Source organism: Schistocerca americana, chromosome 2 (assembly GCF_021461395.2).
Source record: "Schistocerca americana isolate TAMUIC-IGC-003095 chromosome 2, iqSchAmer2.1, whole genome shotgun sequence".
Classification (NCBI taxonomy): Eukaryota; Metazoa; Arthropoda; class Insecta; order Orthoptera; family Acrididae; genus Schistocerca; species Schistocerca americana.
The window spans coordinates 471,962,240-471,974,813 of record NC_060120.1 but is presented as its reverse complement, the minus strand read 5'-3'; the positions used below and the strand labels follow the sequence as shown (position 1 = coordinate 471,974,813).

The window sequence follows — 12,574 nt, the reverse complement described above, 5'->3', positions numbered from 1 at the left end:
TCGAGCACAAGGTGAAATTTGTGCCACTTGCATCAACATAAATGTGCACATAAAGCATATTGAATTTCATCCATATAAGCCCACCCATTCACATTTCCATGTGGAATACTGCCACCCTGCACACATTATTCATCTGTCTGTCAGTTTGCTCTTTAAGGTATCTGGTTAACAAGGCAGTGTGTGTCAGCCAGAGGCACATGTCAAAGTACTGCCCTGACGCTTATGAATTTAGAGGAAGAGACTGATTTAAATCACATACAAGAGACCATTCGACTGTTGTCTGGAAATTGTCTTAAAAGATTAATTATGTCACTTTATACTTCTAAAAATGCTTTTTTCCTCCTGAGTTTCAGTATTCTTTTATAAAAACAGTAATCAAATTCGAATAATCTGAGAGCCCGCTAAAGAGCTCCATTCGAGCTACACAGTGCCTGTGACCTCACTGGCTAGTTCGCTGCTTCTGCTGTCATAAAGCTCATTGACAGTGATGTCTTGTTTTGGAATTTACGTTTTGGAAAATGGGTTACAAATGATGTGTGTACTATCATACTGTACAAATACACCTACAAAAGCTCCTGAAAAGTCATTTCTGAGAGTTCCAGAGAACGAGAAGATGCGTAAAATGTGGATGCACTGCACAAGTTCACGAACTTAATTAAAAATGTGTTGCACTGTGAAGTTGAGATTAATTTACCTCCAAGATATGCTCTCCCACTGATACAAGGGAGGACAGCATCGTGCAACATAATTAAAGTCCCAGTGAAAATTGTCATTTTGGCCAAATCTATCAAAAGTGCTTGGTAGCTTATTTGTTAGAGCTGTACACTGTTGAATTGTAGAAGATGATGATCATAGCTCGCTGTTTTGAATCCAATCCGAAAGTATATTTTAATTTATTTGTAAAATGACTTGAGAGCCCTCTCATATTAAAACCAAATCACAATTGCAAAACTTAACCACACTGATCAGAAACAGAATATTCCTGTGTTTTCCTTGCTGTTTAAATGAGCTTGCACTTGCAATAACTGTTCACACACATTGCGTTCAAAAAGATGTTTCTAGTGAATGTGGCCACACACTTTTTACTTTATTAGAAACAATGTTCTTTTTATCTTCCTACTGTCCGGCTAGGATCCCTAATGCATAAACTTTTGAAGTTTCATCATCTTACATAAAGATGAATTAAGTCTGCTTTCGAAACTAATTTAGTTTATACTCACAAACATCGCAGCACTTACATTTACGTTGCCTGCATGTTATACATGCTTTATATATCTCCAAGCAGAAAACCTCTTCGTGCTACACCTCGTTGTACTGTGGCATGGTGGTACCTTCACTACTAGCAGTGCTTCCCAAAAAAAGTGAATTGTTTGTTAACAAAATAAATGTATTTTTCATTGTCCATTTCTCAGTCTAAGATTAATGTGAATATATGTATATAAAAAAAACCCACTATCGAACAATTACTACAATCAGTTCTTGCTAATGCTATTCTCGTATTTCATGTAAAACTTTTAAAACTATATGACCTTTCAGTGACTGAACACATGACCTCTTTACTTTCAGTCCAACTGTGCTATCCACTGCACCACTGAGTGCCTTTTTGGTCCACTGTCTCTGCCAAGTGTCTTCCAGAAATGAAATCAGCACTAAAGTTCGCCAAGAATAATTTTATTGTGCTTTTGGTCACAGCTCATGGTCATGACATAGTTGACAATCTAGTTACAATATACAGTCTCATTTACAAATGTTCTACAATTCCTTAGAGAATATTGAATTGTGTTTTATTCATCTCATGGCGTACATTCGTAATCCATTTGGTTTGCGCACAGGAAACATGTCAAAAATTTATAATACAGTTACAATGATTTTTACATTAATAAATAATAGCACTATAATAAATAATAACACTATAAGGATATTTCTTGGAATATGTAACACAATGTAGCCAGCTCAAATTTCCAGTTTGTCCTGCATGAATTCATTCACTGAGTAATAACACTTCGGTGTCAGTACCTCAAATAGCTTTCTTTTAAGTGAAACTAAATTCATCTGCATCAACTTGTCCCCTTTTAATTTATTACGAATTTTCATTCCCATGTATTGAGGTCCCTGGGAATACAGTCTGAGGCTATGGGTGGGGAGCATAAAATTTTCTTTGTTTCTAGTATCACGTGAATGGACATTATGGTTTCCCTCAAATAATTCATGTCTGGTGTACAAAAACATAATAATCTCATATATGTCTAAGTATGGCAGAGTTAATATTTTAAGTTTTGTAACTGATGATTGACATGTTTCTTTGCGATTTGCAGTGCACATATTTAAAATGATTTTCTCTCTGTATTTTTAGTATCCGCACAACGTTTGTCGAGTTACCCCAAAAAACAATACCATACCTAAGATTGGATTCGAAGTAGCTTGTATATGCTACTTTTTGCTTGTTCATGTCAGTTGTAGTTGATAATATTTGCATTGCAAATGCAAAACTGCTCATTTTGTTTGCTAGTTATTCAATGTGTGCCTGCCAGCTCAATTTTTATCTACATTTAAACCTAAGAATTAGTTTTGAGCGAGTTTAAGGATGTTGCAGGGAGCAGGGAAAAGAATGTCTGTTGTTGCACATATCGCCATTCTAAATGAGTGGAGCATTAATGCATCAACTTGCACTAGGTTTCCACTATAATCAATTACAAAATTTCTTTCTATTGTTACTTAAAAATTGTAGTTGCATTTTCCATCACTAAACAGAGAAATTGTTTGCAGAAAAACTACATAAAAACATCGTAACTTTGACCAACACTCCTGTAACATGTGTAGCTTCATCTTTACTCCTAGGCTATGACATCACCAGAGCATCAGCGAACAACAGAATGTTTTTGATCATGTGACCAAATCTTGATATGTAATGATTTTTATCTACATAAAAATTACACATTTTGTGAAAATATTGACCAGATATGCCATTTAAATGGTACAATCAATCAGAATAACAACAATCTGAGACATATTTTTAACACAGGAAAATAACCTAAAGCATTTCTATACTGGACCAATATCATTAAATAGAATAATGCTGTTACTGTATGAACATGTATATGTGTATTAATATTGTAGTAAAACAGAGCTCTGAAGTGATTTTGAAGAACTGCCCATGTTAACACATTACTTTGTCTATTTTAGTACAAACATCCCACTCTGCTATGCATGATGAACCATACATACCTTCTAGATGTGCTGCAAGCTAACACCTTTGTTGTTAGGGGGTAGTGGTTCTATGCTATGAAAACCAATCTTTTTCCATTGCTGAACAGCTTACTAAAATAATTTTTCTCTTTGTTGTTTAAAAGTGATTTTTGACCCATTTTGGGCTCTGCCCATCAGCAGAAATATCAAAAATAATTGTCTCCATACAGAGTAAGAATAAAGTAATAAAGTCTTCATACAGAGTACTCAAAGTGAAGACTTTCTTATTTTTGATATTTCTTGTGACGGTCAGAGCCCAAAATACGCCAATAAATCAACTCTGAACAGGGAAGTGAAGAATTATTGAAGCAGTGGAAAAAGATTCAGGTTTACACAATGGTCACATGCCCCCTATGCTTCCTCATGTCATACCTGAAGTTATCCTATGAACACACTGATCACTGCTGCTCTGGTTAAAAATTTTGGATGCTGAAGCTACTGTTAGAAATTTTCACCACAGCATAGGAATAAAAGAAGGATTAATATCTAACTGACACTTCTGTCTTCGAGCTTCTTCCTATCTGCCGGTTATTCTCACAGAGTGTGTAGGAAGTGTCTTCCGCCACTCCATGAACATCAATTTACATTCTGCTCTCAAATATGAAGATGATTATGCACAGGGAACAACAATATATAAATTTCATGGTAAATTAAAAGCATGTGCTGGACTGGGACCAGAAACAAGAATTTTGCCTTTGCGGGATATCCAGGTATGACTTTTGGCTTTCCTTCACAGCTCTGCTTATGCCAATGTCTCTCTTCTACTTTCAAACATTTACAGAAGCTCTCCTACATATGTAACAGGACCAGGAAAAGGCCAAGTTATGAGTTTCGAGTCCTGGTCAAGTACACAGTCTACATCTGCCATGAAGTTTCAAAACAGTGCACACCTAACTTTCACATTAACTGATTTATACTTCCCTGAGTTTTCACAGTCTGTGGTTTTCCTTAATTTATCATAACCACAGTACATTAAAAGATTCACTGCATTTATTGTCTATTTGAGAATCCTATATCAAATACTATTTTTAACAGTTTTCCCTTGAGTTTGTAAATTCCATAAATTGCCATTAGGAAATGTGCAAATAATTAATACCTCCCATACTATGGAACTGAATTCATATTAGGTGGGAAGGTCACAGCAGTTTCATGAAAATAGCACAGATAATCATACAAGAGGGCAAAAAGACTGACAAGTTTTCAATTCTAAATGGAAATGGTGGACACTATTACTCACTGAGTACACTGGCATCGTTTGGAATAATGCATCTGCTGCACAAATGGCGTCTCCATTGGCAGCTGAATGAAGCTTCAGCACAGCACGAGCCGCATCAGTGCGACCTTGCAGCACGAGGCCCGTCAAGGTTTCCCAGTATTTTGCCTGTGTTTCTGCTGGGCTGCTACGACCACTGGTAGTGATCATCGCTGCAGCTTGCCGCTCATAGTGAAAGTAATGGAAACGCACCCATTCTAGCAGATGGGGCAGCACAGCATCGCCTTCAAGGGTAAGGAAATTCGTAATTTTTTTTTAAAGCAAGAGAGAGACATGTTAATATTAACGAATGCTTTACAAAATACAATTACACATTTTGAATACAGATTCCTTATAAAATATCCCATGCCTAAACTTACACCTTATATGCTTGTGTTAGTGTAGATAGTTTTGCATTGCTGTCACTATTATTAACTGTTAGGTTACTGATGTTAGAACAATAAAAAAAATAGTGACAGGGATGGTGTTAAAACTGACAAACTAAGAGTGGAGGGGGCATGTGTATTTATTTACAGTGGTCAACAGAAATGCTATTAGCACCCTTTTTAAAACTTTTTTGTGCGTATTTGATAAAAAAATTATAAGAATGTTATCAATACCCTTTTCATAAATACCTACCTACGAAAGTCTGCCATTTATCTGGGAAGTGTTGTCTTTGTGACACCTAAAAAAACCTTTCCTAGGCAGATCTTGGCAAAAACTCTTTTAGTAAAAACTGTGAAGTTCCAATGATAAGACTATGAATGGATCAAAACACACTGCCCAATCCTACCCCAATCAACTTGGTGTGGAAATCAAATGCAACATACAGAAAAACCAAAAAATTAAATTTTATGAGGCATTTTTGAAAAGTAAGGCTTCTCTGTCAAACACACACACACACACACACAAAAACGCTACCTCTGGCCATATTGCAACCATTACATTAAACAAAAGCAGCAATCTTGAGTGTGGTGGGAGAGCATGGTATGGGTGGAGGAAAAATGTTGTTTGACGGAGCATGTAGGGACTAGAAAGTGGCAGGACAAGGCTGACGAGTACAGCATCAGGAGGCTATTGAGAAAGGTGTGTGTGTGTGTGTGTGTGTGTGTGTGTGTGTGTGTGTGTGTGTGGGGGGGGGGGAGGGGGTGTTAGTGGAAAAGAAGAAGAGCAGGGAGGGGAAAACACTGATGGGTGCATTGGCAAAGAGAATGTGATGTAACGGTAACTTCCATCTGCGCAGTTCAGAAAGTTTGTAGTTGAGGGGAAGGTCCAGATCGGCTGGACTATGAAACAGCTATTGAAATCCAGCGTGTTATGTTCACCTGCACATTATGCCACAGGATGGTCACCTTTGCTCTTGGCCACAATCTGGAGGAGACCATTCTCCCTGGTGAGCAGCTGGTTGGTAGTCACATCAATACAAAAGGCAGTGCAATGACTGAACAGAGCTGGTATATGACACGGCTGATTTCACACGTGGCCTGGCCTCTGATGGGGTAGGATAAGCCTGTGACTGGGCATGCCTCAAATCTGGGCAGGTCTCGCACTTGGGTCTTCCACAGGGATATGATCCCTACGGCAAAGGGATGAGGTTGGGAGTGGCGTAGGGATAGACTAGGATGTTTAAGAGGTTGGGTGGGCATGAATCATCACTTTAGGAGGAGGAGGGGGGGGGGGGAAGGATCTTGGGTGTGATTTCTTTCATTTAAGGCATAGTGGTGGACAATCACAGCTTTGACAAAGGACATGGATCAATTTTTTCAGTCCAGCATAGTACTGGGTGATGAAGGCGGTTTCTTGGGGGTTGTGGGTTGGACGGAGGGAGGGGGGGGGGGGGGGAATATGTCACATGTCACTAGAAACCTGTTTGCAGACTAGGTCTAGGGAAGGGACTTTGGGAAGGATGGTGAGGCCAAACTGTAGGTAAGGAATTCTTGGAAGGCGACAGGGGATGATTAGGTGCGAGAGAGGAGGATCATGACTGGATGGTGTATGAACTGGAAGAGGCGGGGTTCAATGTTGGGATTATGTTGGCTTTGCTTGTAGGGATTGATGGCAAAGAAGGGTTTACATTGCAGGAATTGTGTGGAGGAGAGTAGATCTTTTACTAGTCTCGTATGTTTAAATTTGCGTGCAGTGCCAACGGTGAGGTTTTTGGGCAGGACTGAAACTTCTGTGAGGCTGAGGATTTTTGTGTAAAAGTTAAGCACAGTGTTTTGAGATCGTAAACATAAGCAAATGGGTAAATTCAATCTTCCAAGGTTTTTGGAAAGCATTGGAAAACATTTGGCACTATACTGTAATGTTGACTGATCCAAGATCTGGTAAAATAGAGTATTTCTTTCATTTAGTATGTATTATACTCTGGATGGAATGACGCAATGTACCCGTGTATTTTTGGGAACTGTTTGAGAACTGTCAACTTGGAAGAGCAATGGATGTCGAGGCTGTACTATAAATTATTTCCTGTACACAGTTTAAAGAAATAACCCTTCACTCATTATTGGCTGATTTTAGTTGCTTTCTGAATAATTATTCTGTGACAAGAAAGATGATGTACAGATTATCACAATTCTGTTTTTATGTACATAATTCTAATAGAGCACTAACATCATGCATGCACTGTTTTTCCTTTGCACCCTTGAGCACCACTAGCATATGGCTGCCATGCTGTTTGGCACCTGTGCTGCAATGTGCCTCTAATTGCTACTATGTTTATGTCAGAGCGTCTTGTCAGGTAAGTATGAAACATGCTACCATTAATTTTTATGTGCTCAGGTAAGACAATTGTGACAGTTTGTTGCCTTGCAGTTTTGAGAGACCTGAAAAATTGGAGGTTATGAGATGTCCATTGTGATTTGCGGGCATTCTTATTTTAAGGCTATAAAAGAATAGGACATGGAGTTCGATATCACAGCCAGTAAAGAGAAATGATGAAAATCCACACATCAGAGAATTTATGGTGAGACAAATTTCAGGAGAATGCCAAGAACCTTTAAGGTTTGCACCACCACAAATGAGCTCTTGCGGGCAATAGAAGTTTTTAACACGAGTTCACAAAAGGAGTCTTAAGTAAAATAAAATCACAGCTTCTATGGAGAAAATCTTTTTTAAAAGCAGCAGGCACACTGACAAAATTTACAAATAAAATAGAAGACTTCTATGAGCTAAATAAGTCAACCCTTTGACATGTTATTCAGAAACTGAGATTCAGATAGAGAAAAGTTAAAACAAAGAGCCTGTGCTGATGGAAAATAACTGCATACTAGGAAAGAGAGTTGAGTTCTTGTAGGAAATCTAGAGACTTATGAAATATTGGATCAACTATTTAATACACTGGTTTCGTGTGGTGCATACCATTCCACCATTTGGATGGAAGGAACAGAAAAGTCTTGTGTATCAGGAAACAGATATGATCATCACCGATAAAGTGTTCAAATGTTGCAGAAAGAGAAATATACAAGAGTGAATCAAATACAAATGGGATTTCATTTACAGAAAATTGTTTATTGAGAAACAAAAGACAGTTACAATGTATTTTGCAACACAGTTTCCCACTTTAGAAGTACATTTTTCACAGTGAGAAGGAAGGTTTTGTACTGCAGCATCGTAGAATGAAGCTGGTTACATCAGGTGCCAACTGAGCACAAACTTCTCCATGCCCTCATCATCTTCCAATTGATGCCCTCTTAGGGCTTCTTTAAGCAGTCCAAACAATTGAAAATCAAAGGGCGACAGATCTGGGCTCTAAGGAGGGCGATAAAGATCAGTCCACTGCATTTCCTGTAGTTTGGAAATCGTTAGAGCAGCAGAATTAGACCTGGTATTGTCATGAAGGAAAATGACCCGTCAAATTGGCTGGTCTCGTCTTTTGGGATGATTTGTAAACCCTCATCTTCAATAGTTTGCAGTAGTATGCAGCACTGACTGTATGTTACTCATGCAAAAAATCAATGAACAAAATGCCTTGTTGCTCAGAGGTGGGAGGGAAAAGGGGGGGGGAGTTGAATGAAGCTTGCCTGCTGACAGTTGAGTCTTTGCTTACACTGGAGCTCCCTCCTCTCCTGGCTTGTTTGGATTTGGGAGTGCAGTGGTGGAACGACGTTTCATCACAGGTGACAATCTGACTCAAAAATGCTTGGTGTAAGATTCTGACAGACCTTCTAATGCTTCAGATTTTCAGTCAAATGGCAAGGGACCCATCTGCAACTCAATTTACAGAACTGTAGGTCATTTGTGGTGATCACTTGACAGCTCCTATCACTTATTCTGGCCTGTTCCGCAATTTCTGATACTCTCCCCCAAAGATTACCTTCAAGAATGCCTCGAACCGCACAAATGTTTTCATATGTAATGCTAGTCTAAGGATGCTGATCATGTTACTGATGATCTTGTCCTTCCTTGAACTTTTGTGTCAGATAAACACAATGATCACCAAACTGTGCAGTCTATCTCTGTGAAATTTCCATTGCTTGAACTGCTTCACAAGCAAGAAATTTTAAATTATGCATTGCACAGTGGAGATGTGCACCCATTTCTTCAACATTGTTGGTGTTACTGATGAAGCTGTTGGAAGTATGTAACGACCGACTCTCCCCATGCCTAACACTAGAAGTGTGGGTCTGGTCCTACCAACTGTTGATACTCAGGAGCAAAATTCCCATTTATATTTGACTCATCTTTGTAATGCTGTGCATCAAAGACAAAGATAGGTTTGTGCAAAAGGGTAGCTTAATTTTATTGGGCAAAGAGGCAGTACAGATTACCATTCAGAGATGAATGAAGACAAAGAAATTAAATTTTGTGGTTGCATGTCCATTAGTCATAATAGGTAAAGAAACAATAGTACTTGGTATCTGATGAAATTTTAATATAGAAACTACTAACAGCTGTAAAATGATGTGTCTGGGACTGAAAGTAATACTATTCTATAGTAACTGACAGTTGCAGACATTACACCATCAAACTGTTAGTTTAAACACAATGTGTTGCTGCTATCTACCATCTTTTGGTTCTATGAGGCCTTTAATGATGTGGCACCTATTCAATCATACCTCAGTACTATTTGTCCACTGCCTCTCACATTAATGACAATGATATAAATGGCTCAAAAATATTTTTTGCAACCTCTACATACCTGTGAATGTGTGTGACCTTAGATTCATGGGCAACTGGGAACAAAAGAATGAGTCTTTTGAAGGTAGAGAAATAATTAAAGGAGTAAATATAACAGCTCACTAAATAGCCTCTATATTTTGTGAGTTGTTTACCTTTACTCTTTAAATGATTTACATTCAACCAGGGCTTTCCATTACCATATGAAACTACAAAAACAGCTTTAGCGTGGAAAAAAAAGGCATTATGCTCAATGGCGAACATCTTTACATTGCTATGAATCTCGGATTCTCGAAGGTGTGCTGTCCGTGAGTTAAAGACACCCCTGTTCAATCCCATCTTGACAGGGGCCCTCCTGAAATGATGCAAAGTGTGAAGAAGGTTCTTGCTATGGCGTACTGCCAAATTTCAACTAAGCCCAAAGCAAGCACAATCAGTTACCTGTCAGAAGATGCTGCAGGACATTCCTCCTGCCACCAGATGGAAAGTGTTCAAAATTTGGGCCCAATGTGCACGCATATCATCATCTTGAAAGGCAAACCCGTCACTAAAATACTCACTGTAGTATAGTAAATTAAAATGGAAAATTCTTTCCCGTTACTGCATAACCCTCTAATTCTCCATGACGGCACAGAGATGACCGACATCCATTCAGGATACTGGCACAAATCGTAACTCACCCAACCTGCAGCTGAATCCACAGAAATGCATGCCTGCGATATGAACTAGTACCTGTCCACCTCTGCATGCTTATGGCAATCATCAGATGTCAGACAAATCCTGCATTCCTTGGTGAAGAAAACATTCATTTAGGTTCCACTCCAATGCATTCTATGTGCACCATGGTGCTAGGAGAGTTCATAATGTTGTTTGTAATGGATGACTGCCGGGCAGATTGATTGTGTGGAGGCAGCTGAAAACTTTGGTTTTTATCACAGCCCTCACAGTTGTCCCAAAAACAGGAAGTGCACAGATCTGTTGCATTTTATTTGGGAGTACATATGAATCAAAGGCCATATTTTAGGCAGCAGCCATCAGATAACGTAGCTGACAGGAAGTGATCGCTATCAGGAAGATAATAGTTGAATATTGTTTCACTGACTATCGCTTAATTTGCACTTTTATGAAACTTTTGTATCATTGCAAAATACACGTGCACACGCACGCATGCACACTGATTTCATTGTTTAGTTGCTCAAGAAAAGATGTATTCCAGAATTTTTTGATATGTCTCTACATGAACGAACTTTTTTTTTTACACATTTTGGAAGTTATTAGTGTTTTACACAACATATATTGTAGTAAATTGGCATTTATAATTTTCAGTTAATATAGTATGTATTATATATACTTTATTTTAACTTTACATGTGGCAAGGGCCTTATCGACCATACGCCTGCTCTACGAGCCTCTTCCACTTCTGCCTGTCCAATGTGCTGTTTGTCCAGTTGCTGCTGCTGTTCATCCTCATTGTGTCCTCCTGAATGTTATCCAGCCATCTGATTCTGGGTCTCCCTCTTCTTCTCGTTCCTTCTATTGTTCTGCTGAATGCCATTCTAGGTGGTCTATTCTCTGTCATTCTTGCTATATGGCCTGCCCAATTCAACCTTCTCCTCTTGAGCACTTCGGCGATGTTACGGTGTTTGTACAGCCCGCTTAATTCTTCATTTCTTCTTATTCTCCATTCCATGTTATTTTTGTCATATACAGGCCGAAAAATTTTCCTTAGTACTTTTCTTTCGAATATTAACAGTTTTTCTTCATCTTTCTTTCTAAATATTAATGTTTCACATCCATATAACATCACAGGTATAATGGTCGATTGATATAAGCAGCTTTTGAAGTTACTGCTAAGTGATCTTTTTCTTAGAATTTTGATGAAACTAAAAAGTGTCTTGTTTGCTGTTGATAAACGGGCATCTATGTCTATATCTGTTCTGTTGTTATTACTAAAAATACTTCCTAGGTACTTGAAGTGGTCAACAGTCTTGAAATTAAATCGATCTACAGTCAGAGGTGCATCTTTTCTGGTTTTCTTACTTATGGGCAGGTATTCAGTCTTTTCTTCATTAACATGTAATCCTGTTTTCTCAGCAATTTTGTAGTAATTTTGCATCATTCTGATTAATTCTCTTTTGGAACTACTTATTAGTGCTACACCATCTGCATAGGCAAGTCTTGTAATGTTCACATCTTTTAGCTGGATCCCTTGTGGACTGGTTTTAGAAAATTCTCTATCAATCTTCTCTAGGACAAGGTTAAATAAAATAGGTGAAATGGCATCCCCTTGTCTCAGTCCAGTGTACACCTTAAAATCTTCAGTTTCTCCTACCGGTGTCTTTATATAACAAAGTTTCATCGATACACATTTTAACTAATCTGATTAATTTTGATGATATTTTAAATTCCTTCATTATATTTAGGAGTGTCTGTCGGTGTATGCTATCATAGGCCTTTTTAAAATCTACGAATAATATGTGGACATCTACATTGAATTCTCATGCCTTCTCAGTTACTTGTCTTAGGGTGAATAAGTGGTCTAATGTGGGATGTGGTTCTGTTTTTGTGGAAACCGCATTGGTAGTCCCCATTCAGTTCTTCTGTTATTGGTATCAGTCTGTTTAATAGGCAGCTTGATAAGATTATGTAGGTGACATCCAGTAAGGTAATTCCTCTGTAGTTATCACAAACTAGTGGATCATTCTTCTTAAATGTGGGGCACACAATTGCAGTTTTCCAATCTGCAGGAATGGTTTCCGTCTCCCAAATTGTTTCTATTAATGCCTGTATTTCTAATTCCAGTTGTGGGCCTCCATTCTTTAATAACTCAGCGTATATCTTGTCCTCGCCACAAGCCTTGTTATTCTTTAATTTCTGTATTGGTTGCTGTATTTCGTTTACTGATGGGGTAGTAACTGTATCAGCTGTATCAATTGTATCAGGTTCTTCAAATTTAAA

The 12,574-nt window shown here is 38.3% G+C and overlaps 1 protein-coding gene across 2 annotated transcripts in view; it reads right to left on the bottom strand.

The window, feature by feature from the left end:
• Positions 1–12,574, bottom strand: part of LOC124596581 (nuclear pore complex protein Nup85) — a 127,288-nt gene that overhangs the window by 65,762 nt on the left and 48,952 nt on the right. For both annotated transcript variants that reach the window (XM_047135770.1, XM_047135771.1), the window contains exon 5: positions 4,484–4,743. In XM_047135770.1, coding sequence (XP_046991726.1) covers positions 4,484–4,743 — 260 coding nt within the window. The remainder of the gene's footprint in view (positions 1–4,483; positions 4,744–12,574) is intronic.